Source organism: Petaurus breviceps, unplaced genomic scaffold, assembly GCF_028583685.1.
Source record: "Petaurus breviceps papuanus isolate PSGF00001 unplaced genomic scaffold, PetGlider_PUasm1.0 76, whole genome shotgun sequence".
Lineage (NCBI taxonomy): Eukaryota > Metazoa > Chordata > Mammalia > Diprotodontia > Petauridae > Petaurus > Petaurus breviceps.
Genome location: NW_027186473.1, coordinates 54,596,162 through 54,619,995, shown reverse-complemented (window position 1 = coordinate 54,619,995; position 23,834 = coordinate 54,596,162). Strand labels below are relative to the sequence as shown.

The window sequence follows — 23,834 nt, the reverse complement described above, 5'->3', positions numbered from 1 at the left end:
CAAATCACACAGATACACAGAGCTTTTTCCAGAACACCTGGAGTTCCCAAGCACTCCTAAATGATTGTACACTTTGTGTGTGACTGAGTGTGAGAGTGAGAGAGTGTGAGTGTGAGTATGTGTGTGTGTGTAACCCCTGATTGAAAGTTAGCCATGAAGGGGCAGCTAGGTGGCACAGTGAGTAAAGTGCCAGTCCCAGAGTCAGGAGGACCCAAGTTTGGTTCCAGCCTCAGACACTTAACACACACACACAAAAACTAGCCGTGTAACCTTGGGCAAGTTACTTAACCCCAAATGCTCTCCAAAAAAAGGCAACAGCAACAAAAAAGAAAGCCATGAAGTCCTGTGCTGGTTGGTGAGAGCAGGAGCGCTGTTTTCAATCAACATGAGATCAGAATACTGTAATCTGGAAGGGTCCAGACAGACTGATTCAGAAAGAAGGCTTTCTGTAAAGAAAGCAGCCATCGGGCCTCCAGAATCTCTGTCTGTGTCTGTTGCTGAGATGGAGAATGGCTTACTACGCAACGACCCTGGATTTTTCAGGGTGTGAACTGCAGCTTGATAAAGGACCTGCCTCTTAGGAATGCTCTGAGCCCCTAGTTCTATTAGCAAGACCACTGATTAAAGGTTCTGCCTGTACACAGAGTCTCCTACCTTGGGGCTTTGAATTCAATTTCTAGAGTGCTGGCTCACCACTACTGTCTTCAAAGCCAGTTTCTCCAAGTTCCTCCCATATCTGCCTGACTTGGGCAAACATGGAAGTGCTTTGCCTTCCCCTGACATTATACAACAAGGCTTGACGCTCTAAGTGGAATGCAAAAGAATCACTGGGTAATGGGCTCCTGCTGTCGGCAAAACCAAGATGGTTCTCTTCAAAGCTGTCAAACTGCAGTTGGGACAGCCTTCTAGTCACTTACTTTCTCAGGCTTTTTAGCTAAAGGATCACAAAAGCCAAGATTGGATAAACCTTCCCTTCCTTTTGGCCCAGCATCCCCAAATAGACCTGGGGCATGTCAGAGGGCTCCTTCATTTTCCAGAAGGAAAACAGCCCCTAGCTTCTACTGCTGTGATTTAGCTCTGAGCTAGAAGAACCTTCGGAGGCCTGCCAAGCAAACAGAGTAACCCAAGGGGCCAGCTTCAAAGGACTGATGAGGCTGAGAGGGAGAGGGGGAAGAAGTGACCTTTCCACAAACCTGCATGTGGCACGAGACCAGAGAGAGTCAGGCAAGAATGTTGCTGGGGCTCAGATAAACAGATCAGTGGCCCTCAAGGTCCAAGGCTGGGGGAGGGGGGCAGGGAGGCCTCTCCACAGGCAGACAAATGAGCCAGAGTCTCCTTGACACGGAGTTCTCATGGAGTCTACAATGTGCTATTAATAATAACCAATCATTTTCAACGTGATGAGGACGTCAATGCCAATCTTGCCTATCTTCCCTCTAAGACTGAGGGAGGAAAGGAGGGTAAATGGTCAGGGAAGGATAAAACAGGTGGAGAAGGCTGTTGAGGCCAGGGAAACTGCCTGGACACTACCCTCAGAAGAGGGGCACAGAAAGAAAAGGAGCTACTGGAGAATGCCCCAGCTAGGGGGATGCCCAAGTGGCTATAAATAAACTCAGGCAGTCACAGCTGATTCTGGGCTGAAAATCACCTCCATGTTAGAATCCCAGTTTCTGGACACTCAGTGCCAATAAGACTGATATCACTGTAACTGGATTCTTGGTTGTCACGGGGGAAAAAACCGCTGGAAATTCTCCCTATTTTGGTACTACTTTATATCTTCATAAGCCAAGAAATCACTTAAGCTGTTCTTCATTCCGAACTCCAAATCTCTGTGGATGCACCAGCAAGTTGTCTTCTGGATTGATGAGGCTCAGAATCTCTGGTAGGGAACCTTTTCTTAGAGTCTAAGCATCTTGGAAAAAGAGAGCAGACCCAGGGATACCAGACAGCCTTGTGTAGGCTAGGATGGTAGTTGTTATTAGAAGGGAAGAGTCACTGGGCACTATTTGTCAGTGTACGGTACGGTATGTGAGTTTTCCCCAGGACTCGCATAGTTCACTGCCTACTTCTGTCCTCAAGTCTTAGGTTTGGGGACCAACCACATGATATGCAAGCTTCACAATGTAAAACAACAAAGACAAGGGATGTTCTAGCTAGCCTCAGCGTGGTGGGCATGGGAACTACCCAGATGGGGAGGCCCTTCACTATTTACTTCAAAAGATGAGCTCATGGTGTGCCTGTGGAAGATCGCGTGGCTGGGCCCACTCACCATGATGACGGAGACGCCGGTGTTTGTGCTGTTCTGTTTGGGTAGGGCATTGTTAAAATGCTGTTTCAGTTTACCTGTGACCTCAGCTTGCATATTGTTCTCCTGGGAGGCGTCATCCTATGGAAAGAGAGGCACATGTGACTTCTTCAGCTCCTAAGGCCAAGAGGAAGGCAGATGATAAACTTGTCTTTGTCCTAACTGGGAAATCTAAAACCCCACCAGTTTAAGAGAGCCTGGCTCTGCCCTGAGTCTGGGAAAGCAGTTCTGTCCAACTGTTTCTTTCCTACCAGACCATGACCCTTCAGAAAGCACCCTTTGCTACTCCACCCCTTTGGCCAAAACCACAGATTCATCCTGCTCTCTAGAGCTAGAAGGGGCTGCCAGAGGTCAATGGGTCCAACCTCATTTTCCAGCTAAAGAAACTGGGGGCCAGAAATGGAAAGTGATCAGCCAATGGCAACATAGATCTTAAGCCACATCCTCCGACTCCCAAGCCAACATTCTTTCCACTACAAAGAAGCAGATTTTAGTTCAAAAAATAGTAACTTTTCTAGCTAGAGCTGTCCAACAAGAGTCAGTGGGCTCCATCTATCACTGGACAATGCTTAAGTAGAGACAGGGTAATCACCAGTCACAAATACCATAATGAGAACTCCTATACTGTGTACAAGGCTAGACAAGATGATGCCTAAGATGCCCTCCACCTCTAAGAGCCTTTGATGGTATAAAGCCTTCGACACCTTCCTTGTCCATCCTGAGCATAGGCCAGAGGCACCAAGAACAGAGGGGTCTCTGCCCCCACCTTGTATTTATAAGCCAACTAAGCATCTATTATATTATACTCCCCCCTTACAAGCACACAGCACTGAGAATGATAAATTGTTTTATCATTTTAATTGACAATTTACTTAATTATTTATTCATCACTGCCAATTCAGGTGAGGAGCCTCAGAATTGCTAAATATCCAGGGTGACAAGACCAGACACAAGCCAAACATGTTGGCATAACAGAGCAGTGCCGCTAACATGGTGGCTTCAGTTCTACCTACTCTGGACATGAGGGAAATGTAAATGATCACATGGCCCATCAGTTGATTGAGATTCCCTGCAAATCCCCCCAGATGTGAGAAGTGTTGTCCATGTCATCCAGGCACCAATGGAAATGGTTCTTTAGAACATCCTTGGTCAGACCATGAGATCATCCATGGGAAGAAAGAGCCCCTTAACCTCTAACAAGGCTGAGGGTCATTAATGACAAATCCATTGTCCATGGATGGGCTTCAGGGGGTCTATGAATTTGTATGAGGGGGAAAAAAATCTTTATTTTCAATAGACTCTAAATAGAATTTAGCATTTCTTTCAATTATTTAAAAAATTCTTTGAAGAAGGGTACCAGAATCTCACCAGACTGCCCAAAGGTAAAACACAGGCAATATACAAAAAAAGTTAAGAACCCCTAATCTAAGGCCTCTCCTAAGCAGAGGTATCCTTAAGGTATTTGCTCACTCTATAGCAGGTCACATTTCTAAAAAGCTTTAAGGTTTACAGATTGCTTTACATACATTATCTTATCTGGTCCTCACAACCATGGAACCATTTGAAGTAGATAGTAATAGTAGATATTTACACTATCTCAGACTTCAAGAGAACTATATGGACAGGAGAGGAAGGAATCTCTTTTTATACAGAGAAGGAAACTGAAGCTTGCAGAGATGAAGTGACTTTGCCTACAGCTACCATGGCTAACAGAGCCTAGTTTGCCACCTCTTTACCCTCATGGGATGGCATGATGAATGCTGAGAGAACACAGAGTGTCCAAGTTTGGACATGAGAAAATATGGGTTCATTCTTGACCACTAAAGTTAAATGCACAACTCTACCCATTATTAAACTATGGTGAGGACAGAGGCAACATGGTGATAGGAAGGTAGGCAACTATTTAGAGAAGAAAAAGAAGGTACTTACTGATACCCAGGGATGACTCAGGATCTGTCCTGCTGTACATCGAGCTTCCACATTGACTTGTAACATTTGGCTGATTAATTCCTGTGAAGAAATAAAGAGCAAAGAGCAAGGGAAGGAGAAATGGTCTGATGGCAGGAGGGTGGCTGTGTTCCACCTGTCTGAAGGCCACCATCACTGACCCTTTCCTGATATTCCCCTGGAAGAATGGTGATGCAGGATGGGTGTCTTTCAGATGGTCAGGCCAGTTCTCAGAGGTGGGTCTAAAGACTCCAACTAGGATGTTGTGATCAAAGGAATCTGAAGAACAGTGAACGCTGTGGTGTGATCCATCTGAGGCCAAGTATGGCTTACAGCCCATCCTTGCATATGTCTACCTTCCAGTACATGACTCCAGAGCTAGGGTTTACATTCTAGGTGGGCTGCTCAAAGGCTGAAGTTGATGAGCTTGGTCACCATAGACAACACTCAGCCAGAGGGTTGGATGCCAAATGTCCCCTTTCCCAGTCTCACCAAGTATCAGTAAAAGAAAGTGTTGGGAGACAGGCTTACCTTTGCCGAGTCAGTGATATTATCCCAGTAGGGGGCAGGAAACTCCAGCTTTCCAGCAAGGATCTGATCAAAGAGGTCTTCTTGAAGGTTATTCTCACTAAGACAATTTTACAAAGAATATAATTGAGAAGTTAGAAGATTGGATGGCAAGGGAGGGTAAAAAAAGGGAACTGTGCTCCTCAAGTACCGTATACATGATGTAGGGATTCCTGCTGCTGAAATAGATTTATTAAAGTGCCTATAATTTTGTGCTTCCTTTTTTTTGTAAGTGAAAAAAGATTTATTTCTCTCTATTTTTTTGCTTTTTTTGGAGGGAGGAAGGCAGGGCAGTTGGGGTTAAATGACTTGCCCAAGGTTACACAGCTAGTGTTTTTGTGTTGTGTCTGAGGTCACATTTGAACTCAGGTCCTCCTGACTCCAGGGCCAGTTGCTCTATTCACTGTGCCACCTAACCACCCCAGAAGATTTATTTCTTGAATAAAGGTTAGGGACCATCAGGCTGTAAGCAAAACATACAGGTTGTTGGTTTTTTTTTAATTTTAAATACACATACATACATATATGTATATATATACAAGCAAAGCATACAGGTCAAATGTATACACACATATTTATATACATGCATGTGTATGTGTTTGTGTGTATGCAGACAGCTCTATTCTCCAGTTCCCAGTCTATAACAAAGTAGAGCAGTCTTGAATAGTGGCTCCTAAATTCACATGGTTACAAGGATCAGAGGGGGCCCAGCTTTGAACTTCAGTTTTTCTGACTAGCATCGCCCAGCACTCTCCTCATGTCACCACATGTCTTCTCATTTTCTTATAGGATTAACCACAGAACCAGGGAACAGAGATAACAAAGAGGAATAACATCCAATTTTAGCAAAGAATATCAACCTCCCTTAACTCCAACCTACCATTTTACTAAAAATGATAGTAGTGGTAATCACTAGCATTTATATAGAGCTTTAAAGTTGGCAAAATGCTTCACATGTGTTTTCACATTCAATCCTCACGACCTGAAGGAGGTAGGTGCTATGATTATCTTCATTTTACAGATGAGGAAACTGAGGCATAGAGTGGTAACTTGGCCAAATGGTGAGTGTGAGGCAGTCCAACTGCGAAGCCTTCCTTTGCCCATCTTTTTAAGAAAGATGGACAAGGAGGAGGAAGGAGGGAGAGGGGTAGAACCTAAGGTGCCTAAATAATCTTTAGCACAAACAAGCCACATGGGAAGAGTAAACAGCCAGCCATGGTGGTCATTTACTGCAAAGGTAGGAATGCAAGCTCATCACTCTTAAAGACTTGGGTATTCTTCCCTTCACCCAGCTGTGCCTAAGAATCCTCCCCTTCTCCCTCACTCCTTCAATCCTTGACTATAGTGGGCTCAAATATAACTGATCCAACAGAGGATGTTTCACAAGCATTAGTCAATTTGATTCCATTTAAGAGGAAATTTCTAAAATATTGCAGGGAAAAAAGCAAAGACTAAGCAAAGACACTCCTAACCTCACACAGAAATGTGCCCTTCGGTAACCAACTGTCAATAGTTACTCTATCAATACCTCTATTGTATGGTATTTTCCCTCCAAAAGGGGTGGGGTGGAGGGACTGTTTCAGATCAAGATCCAGTTGTAGGGATGGAACTGCATTGAAACTCTTTAGCTATTCCTCTTAAGATTTTCTCCAAAAACCCACTGAATTGCTCAAAGTAGGCCAAAGTGGATGGTCCTACCACCTCTCCTTCAACCGAGCAGACACTGTCAGCAAGTCTCTGTTTATTCAGGGGTAGGTAGAGCTAATTTAGCATCTGAAAGCCAAAGACCAGAGCTCTGTGGTGATGTGGTAACCTCTCTACCTTTGGTTATACAAGATGGTGGATCACTTGTCATTAAATACAGCTATAACTACATAGGATCCAAAGCAGGAAGGGACCTTAAAAGTTCTTTAGTCTCATTCCTTAATTTAGAGATGAGAAAATTAAGCCTCAGCAAAATAAAATGACATTCCCACGGTCATGTGGGTAGCAAATAACAAGCCAGGTTTCCTGAGTCCTCTATGCCACATTGCCTGCCATCTGATACAGAAAGTTAATTTCAAAAAGAGCTTGGGAGCCAGAAATAACCAGACAGGGCAAGAAGGTTCCTTAGGTCTGCTGTGCCTCTGACTTTCCAGATTTCAACCTAAGCCTCAGCTGCGATCTCACCCTGGAACATCCCTCAGCTCCCTGGAACACACAAGGTGGCCAGTGGCCTTCTGACCCTGGAACAGCCCCATTCTTCCCCTGCCCAGCACCTCCCTTTCCCTCCCCTTTGGGGAAGGATGCGAGCCAGTCAACTTCTATCTGTTATGCTTCTTACTTTATGGGCTTCAACGCTATGTATTCAGGTACTTTCTTTCTCTGCCTCTCCCTTCAGCTCCCACTTGTGTACTGTCTTCTCCCGTTAAAATGTAAACCCCTTGAGGACAACAACTGTCTTTCTTTTTAGCTAATAATGTCAAAAAGGCTATTAAAAGATACCCTAAAAAATTAGGCAATTTTTTTTAACAAAATGGTAAGTTATCAAAATGGTTTTGTGAAAGCACATTGCATTTACGGAATTTTGGAACAGAAAGTACAAAGTACAAGACTAACACAAAGTAAAAAAGTAACAAGGCTAATAATACATCTGGATAAGTGGAATGAGGAAAAGCTGGACAGGATGATCCCTATAGCCGGATCTAAAAGGGAAAAATCCTGAGTCCCCAAGAAAGAGCAGCTTGGGCTGTAGCTGTGCTTCTGGTTGCTTCTGATTTACTAGGAATGAACCGAAAAGGATAGGGTGCTAAGAGGAAATAAAAGGGCTGAAAAAGACCTTGACTGAAGAATGTTAACAGAAAATCAAAAAAGCTCCAAGGATTATAGAGGGAAAAAAAGAAAGAGGTTAGATTATGAAAGCAGAAACTACAGCTCTGGATTAATGATATGAGGCATGTTAAACGATCCTGAGCCAAAATTGTCAATGTAAACAGCAAAGGAGCTATGAAATTCTTAGTCTGAAAGAGACAATAGTTTTTACTCTTGCAGAGAGGAAAGGGGTCTTAAATTCATAACGGCAGGGTGTCAGGTCCCAGCCCTAATACCTCAGGCTGGGTGAGCCTGTACACGGCCCTTAACCTCCCTGAGTGTCAATTCTAACAGTTCCCAACTGAGTTACTAAGACTATGGGCCTCACAAGATTGTTGTGAACAAAGTGCTCTGCAAACATAAAATATTGCTATAAATTACTTTTCTATTATTTAAAACAACCTTTTCCTCTTTTAGTCCTAGAAAGTCCTATGATGATAGTCATATAATCTGTCCAGAATTGCCCTATAATCTAAGAACACAGATACCTCCACATTAGGATCACGTCATGTCCCTTTTGCTAGAGTCTGATGTCAAAGGAGGAACTGGACGTCTCCACAAATACTCCAGTTAAAATGACTAATTCAGATTTTGTTCTGACTTTCTCACAGATGCCATGTCAAGAGGTACATGTGTCTCCAAAAAGGAAGTGTGTGTCTGTTCAGGACACGGCATCCAATATGTGAGAGAACAGTAACCTGACCTAGTGAAACAATAGAACCTGACCGACCAAACCGATCTTAAGACCCCCTAGCTCAATGCAGCCTTACGCAGTTTATCTGACTGGAAGAACAAAGATCCATTTTCTGAAGACTGAAGGGGAGCAGAAAATGACAAAGTAGTTCAAGCCAATAAATAAATACATAAATGAATGAATGAATGTATATGTGTATGTATATATTTACATGTGTATACACACATACACACAATTTTTTGCTTTAAAAAACTGCCAGGGGCTGCACTTGACTTTTGAAAACACTAGAGGGAGGTGTGGACATATTTATTTGTAAACGTATCCTCGGCTCTTAATTTAGAACCAGAAGTGACCTCAGAGGTCATCTAGTTCGACCCCCTGCTTTTATAGATGAGGAAAAGGAAGCCCAGGGAAAGAAAGCTGTTGGCCCAGGTCACACAGGTCATAAATGATGAATACAATGACCAATACAAAACAACCACTGCCTCTGATTTCTAATGAGCTTGCCCAAATATTACACAGCAGATTAACCCAGAAGGGCATCTCTGTGGTGACTGTTTGAAAGCTCACAGCTTAAACAGTGAGCTTTCATTTTTGTTTTTAAAGAAAAAAATAAATAGCCACTTTGTACACAGTAGGTGCCATATAAATGCATATGATCACCCCCTTTCCCTTCCACACCCCTCCCCCCCCATACACACACAGATAACCTGGTAGAGTGCAAACCAGGTGAGCTGGGTCAAGTGTCTGAGCAGGGGTTAAGTCTTGTCTCGCCTCCGAATCTGACTTTCCCTTATCTGTGAGATGGGGGAGATAATCCCTAAGGTCCTTCCCTATGTGATCCCCAGAACGCCCCAAGTCTCTGACCCACATCTGCCTCACATACTCTGTATGTCTTCTTTATTTCACAAACCCTCATTAGTAACCAATCAGGGCTGGGAGGAAACAGCCCACGACAAAGAGTCCAGGACAAGGTCTAAGAGGATCTGGCTTTAAATCCTAGCTCTGCCCCTTACGACCTATGTGACCTTGGACGGTGACTTCTGAAAAATGGGAGGTTTGGATGAGCGGTCTCTTCTAGACCTAAAAGAATAGTGTATAAGAATCTATAGTTCTGCAGCAACACAGGAAAACTGTACCACTGTGATCCTCCCATTACATTGTGCTTATATTTACATATATGTATGTATATGCGTATATGTGTATGTGTGTATGTGTATTTATGTGTCTCCTTTTCCCCTCTTCCCATTAGAAGGGAACATGTTTTTGCCTTTTTGTATCCCTAGGGCTTCCCGCATAGTGGCTAGAATACAGGTGCTTAATAATTGCTGATTATTGATAATATTGATGACGATAGGCCACCTGTACACACAAAGAACTGACAGCGCTTCTAGGGACAGGTGTTCCAGCTTTGTAGAGGTTTAAGAAAAATAGCTAGGTGGCACATTGGACAGAGTGACGGGCCTGGAGTCAGGAAGACTCATCTTACAAAGTTCAAATCCAACCTTAGACACTTATTCGCTGTGTGACCCTGGGCAAGTCATTTAGCCCTGTTTGTTTCCTCATCTGTAGAATGAGCTGGAGAAGGAAAAAGCAAGCCATTCCAGTATCTCTGCCAAGAAAACCCTAAATGGGGTCATGTAGAATTGGTTATGTCTGAAAAGCGACCAAATAACAACAAAATTGAAAAATTAGGGGAAAAAAAGTTTTATTTTGATAAGAATGAAGATTTTAAAAATATCGTACTTAAAAGAAGACAGCTATCTACTTCAAAATTTGCAGATACTAAGTGGAAAGGGAAAACTTAGCCACTTAACATTTGTCTGTCTCCCTCTACAGGCAGCCTTGGCCCCAGCCTTGGCTCCAGATCACAGAGCCCAGAGACTGACCTGCGGAATGGTGGGAATCCACAGAGGAGGATGTATGTGATTACACCTGCTGCCCAGATGTCCACCTTCAGGCCATAGCTAGAAAAAACAAGTGGGGGAGGAGAAGAAAGTGTTACTTAAGTCAGACTCAAGAACCTACCACACATAGCACCAGCTTTGGTATTCAAGAGACCCTCCAATGTATATCAATCATTTCATGAGAAGTATGCCCCACCAGGGCCCCTTAAAGGAGAATACTACTTTCTTCCCAAGTCAGAACCTCATTCTACACTATTTGGAATCCAAAGCCTACAAACCCAAGTCTCCCAGGTGTATGTGAAAGGTCCATGATAACCAAGGTTATCATGTATATATAACCCTACATCTTTACCTCTGCTTTTGTTTTGGGTAGACCTTTGGAAGGAATCCTTTGCAACATGGAGTTCATACATTAAATAGAATGTACGCTCTTTGAAGGCAGACACTCTCTCTCCTTTTATCTTTGGCTCCCCAAAGGCTAGAACAGTGTCTCATCAGTGATTAATAAATGCTTATTAAACTGAACTGTACCAAAGCAGAAGAGAGGCCTGCCTTCACTCACCTGTGACAAGGACGACTAGGAATGTGTGTGTATGGGATCTGGGGGAACCTTCTAGAGTGAAGAATGGCAGAGGACATGCTGCACCTTCCACACCCCACCCCCTTACAGGTGACTGAGAAATCATGTGGATGAGCTAAGGCCACAAGCCTTCAGCGCCTGGTTTGGATAGAATTGCTTTTTCTTCCCGTCAGCTGTACACAAGGAAAGGGCAAGAAGTGATGGCAGAACGTTCCTGTTTTCTGTCATTTAATGTTCCCCCTGCCCAGGGTCACCACTTGCCAAGGATACTAGCAACCTCCCAGAGAAGCATGGCAGTTCCCTTGTCTCTCTCCTCCCATATGTACAATTCTGTACATACCCAAATACACACATTTATAGAGAGACACGTGACCTCAGAGTGTCCAGAGTGTCATTTCAATGGTGTAGCTACTTCCTCTGCAACAAAAACCGCAAGGCTTTCAAGCCTTAGCCAACCATCTCCCGGAGCTCCTTAGGCGAAAGCAAGAACAAAGCGCCAACCCCTGGGAGGTCAAGCCTCGGCTCTGAGGCTCTCCAGACTGGGCCCGACTGTTCCTCTGGTGACAGACAAGGTCACTGATGGGCTGGAGCTCCAAACTTCTCCAGTTGCTAGAAACGTGAACCTCTCAGGTGGTGAGGCCTTTTCCCCAAAGAAATTAACATTTGTTGTAGTTGTTCTTACTGGTACCCTTCCTTTTTAAAAACGTCGCAATCGTACCCTGATACCCCACACCAAACACTTCTTTCTGTCAACAGAACCCCCCCAAAACAAGGCTAAACAGAATTAAATGACCAGGCAGCCAAGCCTGACTGTGTAAGCCACATTCTACACCTGGAATCTGTCCTCCTTACCCCCACCACACACACACACACACACATCTCAGTTCTCATTTCTGCCCTGGTGTATGTATGGTTACATACACAGAGGTAAAGATATTTTGATTATTCTCTTATATTTTTTTTGGATAATCTGATCCTTTAAAACCCAAACCTAGATGCTTATTTCAATGTATGCTTTGTAATGCCTTCATTTTAAGGGCAAAGAGAGAGAAAGGAAAAGGGAAAAAAGGGAAGAAATTGCACAATACCACACAAGGTCTGAAATACAATCACAATCAGAACTCCAGGATCCAAGGAAGAGGGTCCACATGGGAAAGGGTATTCTTCCATAAACTCCCTGGCACAACGGAGAGGCTTCCATGCCAGAAGTGGGGATGTGCCAAGATTACATGATCAGCATGCAAGAGTTATCATTTCACTCAGCACTAAAACAAAGACCCAAATCCAGAGGACTCTTACCCAGTCTCAGCAATTATTTCTGGAGCCACGTAAGTGGGTGTGCCACAGACAGTATATAAAGGCCCTTCAACCACAGTAGCCAGCCCAAAATCTCCCAGTTTCAAAGATTTGGTTCCATCTGGATATTCACACACCTAATAGACAAGAGAAGTCGATCAATAATTAGGAAAAGACATTTTCTCCATTACTGCACAGGGGAAGAAAGCAGAGAGAAGTGGGGGAGATAGGTGTGTGTTTTTCTTTATATAAACAAATCAGGAGAGAGAAACTTGCCTAAATTCCTTTTTCTGGTGAGACAAGTGTTATTTTCATGTTCTTAAACTTTGTCTTGAAAAGACTGTGATTATAACAGGATCATGGATTTGGACCTAGAAGGTCCCCCAGGGCTGAGTCTAACTACTATGCCCATTTTATTGATGAGGAAAGTGAAGGCCAGAGAGGTAAACACACAGTATATGGCAAAGCTGGGCTGTAACCCTGAGTTTTCTGATTCTAAACCTAGTGTTCTTTACTATAATGCCTTCAGGGGTAGAGGCAGGGGGATATTTTACATTTGCGGAACCATCTCACTCACACTCTACCCAAAACAAGCCCCAACAGTAGGCAGAGCTCTGTGCTATTACACATCCACCAGCTATTTTTACTTTAGGCAACTTGCCTACCCACTCTAGGCCTCATTTTCCTCATCTGTGAAACGGGAATACTATTTACATTGTCCTCTAGTTGCAGTGAGGACCAAATGAGACAAAGTACTTTGTATCTATTGAACTATGTAAATGTAAGCCATGGGAATGTGCCTGATGGGGTGCCATGAAACCATAAATCTCCCAGAAATCACTCCCCCAGGGACCTGCCATGGTGCTGTTCTTCCTATTTCCTATCTTGAATTTTTCATCATATAACCTTTGGGTTATAAAACAATAGTCTGGTAGAAAGATGGGCCAATTGGTACTCCTCAGAATGTTCTCCCTTCCCTTAGCAAAAAATGTAGTTTATCAGATTAGATGACTAGCTCCTAGGAAAGCACAGGAAGTCTGGCCCTAAGGAGATAAGGTAAAGAAGAGGTCAATTTCAAGGAGGCTCAGGGTAAGAATATGGCAGCCAGGAGACAGCATGAGATCTTGACCAGGGAGGGCAGGTCCAGGTCCTTGCCTGGGACCCTCTGTGTAATGACAACAGCATAGAAGATGTGCAGATGCCATGTGAGGAGGGGTTAGGGAATTGGCAACAGAAAGAGAATAATAAAATAGAAAAGTGCCTCAGTGAAATTTTACCTACCTAATTTCATCAAAAGTTAACCCTCAGTACAGGTTCCAGGCTGGGCTGGGGCAGGAAGGGAGTGGAGGAAAAGGGAGCTGGTCTTACTTCTGTCGGTCAAATTTTTGGACGAGTCATACAATATATTTGAATCTTAAATGCATACCCCCTAGTTATGACATATACACATTTTTCAAAGATGTACCACACACTTAGCATTATGAAGCTTCTTCTAGGCACTGTGAGGTGTATGGAGATGAATCAAACATGCCATATTCTCTCCAATTAGACTGGGGGACAGTATGGCACAATAGAAAAGGGGCTGGCATCAGAAGGCCTCAGTTTTCATGACTCTGCTACTTAGGATTATGTGTGTGTGACCTTGGACACCTTGCTTCTGTTTCCTAACCTCCATTTTCTCATCTATAAAATGGGAGGTTGGATTAGATAATCTTCCAGCTCCAAGGCCCAACATCCTATAGGAGCCCTATGAGGGCATTTTATCCCTTTATCCACCCAGTCCTTAGTAACGCTGTTGTTTGCCCTTCCTTTCAAAGGGGACCAATAATATCACGGGCTATGTCTTGACTTGCTTGTAAATTGGATTTAAGTGAGGCAGCATTGTGCAAAGTCAGCAGCCTCACTCTCTCTTCCCAAGTCATCAAAGTCCATTGGCAGGACCAAAGTCAAGATGACTGGAGATGGCCATGGAGATATCCCAATACAGTTAGATGACCTTGACATCTTTGATGTCTAACCCAGCTCTAAGCACTCCACAGCCCCTCCTTCAACTGCCATCATGGCCATGGGAATAAATTGTTTCATCCACCCATTCCACCAGGGGAAGTATTCACATGCTTGAGTCACACTCTCCTGGTTTAGCCCATCTGCCAAGACAGTTTACTGGGCATGGTCACTATGCATGCCAAAGTTTCTTGGAGCCACAGGTGAGAGTTGGGTAAATCAGGGCAACACCAATGGTGGGGTCCTTAAAAGCCTGGAAAAGGGATCAGCAGGCCTTCACACAATGGGAGCTTAATTAGCATCTGGTGACTTGAACAGAATTCCTGATTTCTTAACCTCAAGCAGCTTACATGTACGAAAATACTTAGAAAGAGAAGCTAGGACAGGGATTCTTAAATCTTGATTCAGTTTTCGGAAAGATCACATACTTGGGTGGAGGGGTGGGAAATTATCTTTATTTTTTAACTTCTAATGCAAGCTATTATTACCATGGGCCAGCTAGGTGACATAGTGGATAGAGCACCAGAGCCTAGAGCCAAGAAGATCCAAGTTTAAATCCAGACCCAGATACTTCCTAGCTGTGTGACCCTGGGCAAGTCACTTACCCCCAACTACCAAAAAGTATCATCAAAATAATAATAAATAAAATAAAGGGAGTTCTCCTAGTGCATTTAAAGTTGTTCCTTTTTCCAGGAAGAGACAGGATCAAAGGTTCATAGACTGAAAGCTGGAAGAGACCAAGGCTACCTAGTCTAACCCCTTCACTTTTTTTTTTTAAGGAGGCTGGAGGTACAGCAGCCACTTGGCCCAATCCCATGGCTGATCAGTACAGAAGCTTTTACGTACTTTTGTTTCCAGGCTGGGCCAGCTCACCACTGTCAGGCTGCCTACTGGGAGCCACTGGATTTGAATCCCACCTCAGCTGTGTGACCCTGCACAAAGCACTTGACCTGAGTATTAGTTTAAGAAACTATACAATGGAGCTAGACCTATGTAGGAGATAGAATACTAGACCTCAAGCCAGAAAGTTGTGTGACCATGGGCAAGTCAATTACTTGTAAAATAGGGATAATAAAATGTACCTCTGCATGGTTTTTGCAGGGATCAAATGAGATAATGTACAATGGGTCATCATCATCATGATCACCATCAGAAATCACATCATTCACATGGAATAAAAGGAGTGTTCTCAAGAAGGAGAGGTTGGAAAGGTAGCAGCCAGTCTCTAACTAGAATGGTCACAAATGCCAGCTGGTGACTTGTACTTACAAACCTGCCCTGAGCGATAGAATGAGCTCAACAGAATTGTATTCTTGATGTTCAAGGAACAAACAAACTTGAATTTTTGTGGCTAATAAAAAGGAATATATGCATTATTACTTTTTTTGAAAAAAAGTAGTCATAAGGTTAAAAAACATATACCACCTTTGGAGAGGGCAGTGGTTGTGTGGGAGAGGAGGTTTTGGAGAAGGACTCAGCTTCCCCTATGACACTCTTTGAACCAGCCAGTTTGGCTTTCTCTCTGTTCTACGTCCATGACAGACTACTTTTGTGGCTTTACACTGACTAAAATGTACTCTCTCTCCTTTGTTCAGCTGAGTATGACTCTTCATGACCCAATTTGGGGTTTCCTTGGGAAAGATATTGCAGGGGTTTGTCTTTTTCTTCTCTGGCTCATTTTACAGATGAGGAAACTGAGGTAAACAGGGTGAAGAGACTTGCCCAGGGTCACACAGCTAGTAAGTGTCTGAGGTCAGATTTGAAATCAGGAAGATGAGTCTTCCTGACTCCAGGCCCTCTACTCTCTCCAATACCTAGGTGACATCTTCTTCTTTTAAAATATAGCTTGGGTTCTATCTTCTAAATGAAGCCTTTCTTCATTGATCCAACAGTTAGTGCCTGCTTTCCGAACTACCTTCTAGTCAACTATGGTGTATATATATACATAGACATGCATTCATGTACACATGAAAAAAGCAGTTCAGGACTACAAAGCTAGTGGGTGTCTGAAGCTGGATTTGAACTCAAGTCCACTTGGACTCAAGTCTTCCTGAGTTTCAGTCTGGGAATGGAGTATCATCTGATTGCTAACATAATGGGAATTTATATCTCCCTTAATCATTTCCATCAAGAAGTTTAATTTTTCTCTTCTAAAATCTCCATTATTTCTTAAAAGTTTGAAATCAAAATTGTTTTTCCTATCATGTCCTCTTTTAACAATCATAGGACTTTTCTAGGTTATTAATTTAATAACCATAAATTAAATTAAATTTTTGTTCTGTTTCTCCTTTTGTGTTAAACATGTACCTATACACACCCACAAAGAAACCACATTTTTATGCCTTAAGATGACCAAAGAATAATAATGGGTATTTTTCTCTCCTAAATAATCCTGAATCTGCCCAGAACTGAACAGGATCATATTTAAAGGCAATCAACATTTTACATAAAGTAATAGGAACCAGATTTGCATTCATTCTAGACACATCTAAAGGGTGGGTTTTCATTCATAATGTTTAATGTAAATATTAAAGAGAAAATATTACATGTAGAATTACAACTGTAATTTATAGAGTATTTATCATAACCCACAGTTTAGGAACAAATTTCCCCTGAGTAATTTGCATCAGTGAGTACATTATTAGTATCATTTGCCAACTGAGTGAATCATGAGGCTAAAACAAATACTTATTACACACATTTTCAGAAAAGCAATGTTTGCTTGAGGAATTTCAAGTTAGACATGCCTGGGGCCCTCTCCAAGGCTTCACTTGGAGAATGAGAAGCCCAGAGGTCCAACATTTCCCCCCCCTAGAATTTGGAGTCAGATACGTGAGCACTACAGTGAGGTAAGTGGCATTATTTCACTGAGTGCTGAATGGACAATGTCTGTGAGGCAGACATGCCAAAAACATGCTCTCCTTTATCTTTCACCACTAGTATACAATTAATACATACAGCAAATAATAAATCTTAGCCAGAAAAAAATGCTTTTGAGATATTCTTTAGACAGCAAAAGAGTCAGAGGTAGAGGTTCAAATATAAATACCAACTCTGTTCCTTATTACCTGAATAAATTTAGGAAGGTCACCTAACTTTTCTGAGCCTCAGTTTCCTCATTTGGAATATGAAGGGGTTGGATTAACTCTAAAAACTATCAGTTCTTGAACTGGTGGAAAGTATGATGACTCCTCCACCAAAAAAAAAAAAAAGCCCCACATATTAAATTACTGTTTACCACTGATTACTTAATTAATGTCATTGTAATTATCTCAGCTTGCCATAGAAGAGAAGTGGACAAACCTCAGTCTTGTGCCCCTGTCATCCAATGGAATACTGACTTTGCCCATACAAGAAAACTGAGGAAGAACTGTAAGTAGGATGAATGACAGGGGCTTTATCCCAGAGCATCTGGGTTTAGCAAGCACTGACAGTACCTGAATTTCTTATATCCTAGCACTTGGTTAGCTATTACTTAGAGAAGACGCGACTACTTCATCTTGGTTACTCTGCAGGTAACCAGTAGTGGCCTCCAGAACTGCCTGAAGTCCCTGCCCAAACCGAATTGCCCCAAGTGCCCAAACTGCTAGTTATGGCTCTGAGCCTCAGGGTTAAAGGCCTGCTCCTCCCCTGCTAGGTTAGGAACTTCAGATATCAGATAGTTCTTTCTGCTCAATGTGTCAACGTGATTCAAAAAAGGACGTTTAACTATCAGCTTCCATATGCAAAAAAAGCTCTGCTTTGTTCTCCTAGTAAAGTGTTGCAGCATGATTTAGATGGTCCTGTGAATGTGTGGAGCCCTCTTCCCTCCTCAATCCCAGGATCTCTCAGAAAAGCTGAATTTATCACTGGTCTGCCCCAGTAAACTCCAGCAGGGCACTGCTGTACTGTAACTCATGGCATTAACGGCAAGCCCTGTGCTCCTTGGCATGACTGCCCATCTATCTTTCCAGGCAGAGTGGATAAATTACAGCCGGGCTACTGGGGAAAAGGATGCAAATCAGATGGTTGAATGATCTGATAGCAAAGAAAGGAATTACTTTTTAGAAACAGGAAGAAACTTACAGTCACTATTTGCATTTATTCTCAATATTGCGAGACACTTTCCCACCTGAGTCTGGTGCCAATGACAGTGAGTAATCTTGTATCTGCAGAATGATCTATTTAAGCTTTCTTTGCTAAGAGGAGATTTTTGACACCTATGTCTCTCTTGGAAATCTAAATTGTCATATCAACCTAATGCTAGGGCATCTTGACACCAGTGATAGTACATGATTTACATACATTAGTACATAATGTATGTAAAACACTTTGTAAACCTCTTTGTGTCATAGAAACATGAAGTTGCTATTATTAGCTCACCACAGATGCTAACTTGCATTACGTGGTCATTCCTACGTCCTTACAGGTAGCTGCAGTTTGCTGGCATCTATCTCACACTGAAGGCAAATACCTAGAGCTGTTTAAGCAAATGATGAGTCATGTGCAAAAATTTCAACTCTGATTTTAATGCTTTTCACACAATTAAGAATCTATACATGTCAATGAGCAAGAAAGTACCAGAAGGACAAGACAGAGACATTATCATAATAAGGAGCTATGAGAGAGAGACTGACGTGCACGCATCAGAGCACAAGAACAAAGGGATTCACTATGGGAAATTCCCCACTTCCTCAATGCCACAATCCAACCATGCCTGAACCAATGCCACAATTAAGCCCCATAGACCTTAGATCAACTACTCCCTTTTGGAGCCCTGAAAATCTCTCTCTTATTTTTCCATCTGTAGTGTCTGTGAAATAACCAGTGACCACTTCTAAAAATCATTTTGCATATGCTTGAAAGCTTTTTCTTTTACTTTATACATATTCACACTTACTTATATTAGTTCCTTGAGAAAATGCACGATATTATTTTTGCCTTCATATTCTCAATGCTTAGCACAATGCCTTCCTTGCATATAGTAACTGCTCATTAAATGTTTTCTTGAATTGAATTCAACTGGATGCAGGCTGAAGAAGTGAAGGAGAGGAATGTTTGGTTTTTGTTTCTGGACCAGTCTTATGATTTCATGTAAGAAGAGCTGGTTAAAATGCACATAATCATTTTTGTATAATTTCCCTGTTTCTCTTGCAGTATAACTGGTTCATGGTAACCGAAAAAGAAATTTTCACCAGAAGCAGCCAGGTCCTGATTAATGCTATGAGGACACCTGTTTTGAATTGTGAAGACAGTATCCCCACCTCTGCCTGGGAGATAGCGATTGCAATCCTGTCTTCAGTTCCATCTTAGAGTTCATAAAACAGAGTCTATGATACATATCACATTACAGGGCAGGAGATATTTATTTCCCTAATGGGAAGACGTAGTAATGAAATATAATTCCTTCAGGGGAAAGGACAGGAAGGAAAGAAAAACTCACATCATTTAAAATGAAGACAATAAGAAGCCATCAAATGGTATTATTGGGGTGGAGGGAGGTAAAAAATGATACTTTAATCTACCAAAGGGCCACTGAGAATGTCTTGTCTTTAAATTCCTTCATACGCATTTTCACAAAAAGTTGCATCATAGAACACTGAGCTAGCATTCAGACCTAGGTTTTATTTTCAGTTCTGTCATTAATTAGTTGTATGACCTTGGACAAATCACTTCACTTTTCAAGGCTTCAGTTTCCTCATCTGCAAAACAAGGTGATTAGAACAGATGATCAAATTTACAATACCATGCTAGGGACAGGTTGGTCAACCATGAAGATGTCAAGGTCATCTGCTGCATCCTGGGTCATTGCCAGGCATCCTGAGTGAGGCTGACAATGTTGTGCCACTTTGTTTCCCTTAAATTCAATTCAAGGCCAAGTCAAGACATTATCCCCATGATTTCACTGGTCCTCTTTAAAAAGGAAGGATAAACGTGCTGCTCGGGGCAGCATGGTACAGACTCTCAGCTTAAATTCTAGCCCCGACACTCCTTCCTGTTACACCTTAGGCAAATCAATCAACTTCTCTCATCCTTAGTGCCCTCACTAAGAGGTCAGATTAGATGGTCTCTTCCAGGCTTAATCTAACTCTAAATCTTTGATCCTATGATCAAAATGTAAATAAGCAAGGGTTCCACTTCCTGGCAAATATTAAGCAACATCAATTCAGCTGCCTATCAATATTTTAGGGCAATTGATTTATTTCAAGCCTGCTGATACTCAAAATACATGCTCTCCCAGCACTCTCTACCATGACTAGCAGAGTGGTTTTTAACATATGATCCTAATCATTTTGGAGGAAAAATGTAAGCTCAAGTGGTTAGGGGATCTCTCCCACCATCCTGCTGACTTACCAAAAGGTTCTCGGGCTTGATGTCTCTGTGCACGATATTGAGACCATGAAGATACTTCAGGGCACTGGCTAGGTTGTACACCATTGCACTTCCATCTCGCTCTGTGTACTTGGTTGAGGAAGTAATCGCATCAAAGAGATCGCCACCCTAAAGCAAATACCACAGAATGTCAACAAGCAATTACTTCTATGTATAATGAATAGCTATCAGCCTTTTATATCAGAGCACAGCTATTCCATTATAATTTTCATGGAAAATCAGAATTAATGTGGATACTTCAACAAATATTTATTAAGTTAGCTACTATGTTCATAACTCTGAATTAGGTATTGGAGATATGAAGATTTTTTAAAGGTATAGAATGTAAGCTCCTTGAGGACAGGAACTAAGATAAATATAATACAAGAAAGAATGTGATCACTTAGGGATCCAAAATATTTGAGGAAAATTTGCAGAGAGAGAGAGAATACGCACTTTCAAGATGGCGGTCAGAGAGGGTTTTACAGAAGAGGGAGTACCTCAGTAGAGGCTGGAAAGAAGAGGGCTCTAATGGGGATATAAGTGCATAGGGGACAGTCTCAGCATATGCCTAAAGATAAAAGAAGAGGTGAAAGACAGATTTCAAGTTGGGAGAGTATTTAATAGTCTGATTTTGCAGGAACATAAAGAATAACATGAAATAAGGCTAGGTAGGTCAGAAGGCTTCAGCTTGTAGAAGTCTTTTTGTTTTTTACTCCTAGAGGAAATAGGGAACCATAGCTGATTTTTGAGCTGGTGAATGACACAGTTAAACCTATAACTGAAGAAAGCAATAGTTACATGCTAGTGAAGTACTTTTCTGATTCAACTTAAAGAAAAAAAAAACTTAACACTGAAGTCAGTACTGAAAATCATCAAAGAAAAATTCTAAGCCTTCTTACCTTAACTAATTCCATCACCAAAAAAAGCTCGGTAGCAGTATCCATTTCCTCAATCAGCATGATTATATTTGGATGTTTAACTCTGCGCAGTATTGACACTTCATTCTCAATCAGGTGTTCCTATGAAATGAGAGAGAAACTGATTTAGAAAGCAGCTGTCTCTCCTCTACTTAATAACAGCTAGTATCTGTAACACTTTAAAGCTTACAATATACTTTATAAATGGCATCTAATTTTGTCCTTTGTGGATAAAAATGCCAACCAACAGCCATTATAGACAGCCTTCTTTTGTGGATTCTGTCCTTCAGCTCAGTTGGTTGGAGAACAACGCTAAGGACCTCAAGTTAGTGGTCTGTTACCAAATCGACCATTTATCTTTTTTTTTTTTTTTTTTGGAGGGGAAGGCAGGGCAATTGGGGTTAAGTGACTTGCCCAAGCTCACATGGCTAATAAGTGTTAAGTGTCTGAGGCCAGATTTGAACTCAGGTCTTCCTGACTCTAAGGCCAGTCCTCTACTCATTGCACCACCTAGCCGCCTCTGGACCATTTATCTTAACAAGTTTTGCTGTTCCATGTAAGCCAATCTATTCCAAAAGGAATTTATTAACATTTATTAACATCATACACCATGTGCAAGGCACAGTTATGAGCAAGGGATGTAAGGACAGAAAATAGTGCCTGTCCTCAAAGAGATTATGATCTACTGGGGGAGGGATACAATCCACACATAGAGAAGGATATGAATTTTAATTTGAGAGGAGAGTGACCTACAGGAGTGCTTGAAGGAAGCTAATAAGAAATGGCAGCAAAGAAGGCACAATTCCATTCACAGGGGACAGCCTATTCAAAGGCATGAAAGTGGAAGATGGAGTGTTAAATTGGGGAAACTGCAAGGAGGCCTGTTTGGCCACAATGTAGAGGAAGGGCTCTCAATGACAATCCAAGGCCTTGGCATTTTTTCTCAGAGGAAATGTGAAGCTAATGAAGGTTCTTGAGAAAGGGAGTGATATGGTTCAAATTAGGAACTAATCAGTTATCTTAAAAAATGTATATGGGTTACCAGAGGGAGAGGCCAAGAGAATAGGAGTGAAACAACTTAACTCATCCACTGATGAATCAGTATAGACATTTTGGTATATCAAGAGCAGAATTCTTATTGTCTTATAGTCAGGGGTTAGATTTTAAATGCAAATATTTATTAGATGCTAGCTCTAAGCCCTATCCTGTAACTTAGTAGCCTAGATTCTACCAATAATGAATACAACAATTATTTTGAAGATAAGCTAACTTCCCTTAGCTGCTATTACAGCTGTGATTAACACCACTTTATGAGCCTAAAGGAATTATGATTCATAGAGTTGTCCACTTGGGGAGAAAGTGATACAATGACATGATGCTTTCATAGAGACGATCTTCTCATATATGGTCCTGACAAGCCTTACTATGTTTTAACCTTAGCTTTTTCAGAATTGATAATAACAAGATGATTTTATTAAGCCACAAAGGGGGAAGAAAAGACCAAGCAAATCAGAATGCAGAACACTTTAATTTTAATCAATTTGATATTTTGAATGCAATTAATAGCCTTGATGATGTTACTAGATTTTAAGCTGTTGCTAATCTCAGTTTGAATTTCATGCTGTAATTAAAGAGAAAGATAGATTCTTTAACTATTACTCCTTAATTCATTCCACAAATAAATGTTCTTTATTATCTCAGAGCATATAAATCTGGAAACATATAGTACCATAAAGACTCATCTTAATTTTAGCTTTATTTTGACATAAAAAAAAAACAAACTAAAGCACCCACCAATGGATTATCTATGAGGGTTAATGTGACCCATGTTAGATCAGCACTATAGAAAAACAATATTGTAACACAATTTCTTCACACACATATATATCTGTGTACATATAAATATATACATATTTGTATACATAAATATAAACACATGCACATATATTAAAGTGCATAAATTTATATATACATGTACATACACACATTATACATACCATATATACACACCATATGTATTATACACACTGTATATATATATATATATATACTGTATACTGTGTAGTGTTATATACACCCACACATATTTGTGATCTATTAGTCATATTAACTGTCCTAGACCACTCATCCAAAAATAAATGAATGAATGAATAGCTAATGGCTCTAAGATGAAACACAGAACACTGGATAGAACTGAGGAGATGTGAAAGAACTAAGTTAAATTTTTTCCTCTGTCACTTAATAGCTGCGTACTTTGTTAAGTCTCTTGTCTCTGTGTTAAGACTAAAAATTACATGGGCACTGTTGAGATCTGCATTGTTGCAGAATTTCTATACTGAGAGATTCCCCATAGTGATGAAATCATGAGTCCAGACCTCCAAACAGTATTGGTTACCACTAAGAGAAATTGTCT

The 23,834-nt window shown here is 41.5% G+C and overlaps 1 protein-coding gene across 2 annotated transcripts in view; it reads right to left on the bottom strand.

Moving 5' to 3' along the window:
• DCLK2 (doublecortin like kinase 2) overlaps positions 1-23,834 on the bottom strand; it is a 224,841-nt gene that overhangs the window by 11,294 nt on the left and 189,713 nt on the right. For both annotated transcript variants that reach the window (XM_069105496.1, XM_069105495.1), the window contains 7 exons: positions 21,404-21,523; positions 20,484-20,630; positions 12,150-12,283; positions 10,253-10,330; positions 4,784-4,880; positions 4,235-4,315; positions 2,270-2,386 (listed from right to left, as the gene is read on the bottom strand). In XM_069105496.1, the coding sequence (XP_068961597.1) occupies positions 2,270-2,386; positions 4,235-4,315; positions 4,784-4,880; positions 10,253-10,330; positions 12,150-12,283; positions 20,484-20,630; positions 21,404-21,523 (774 nt within the window). The remainder of the gene's footprint in view (positions 1-2,269; positions 2,387-4,234; positions 4,316-4,783; positions 4,881-10,252; positions 10,331-12,149; positions 12,284-20,483; positions 20,631-21,403; positions 21,524-23,834) is intronic.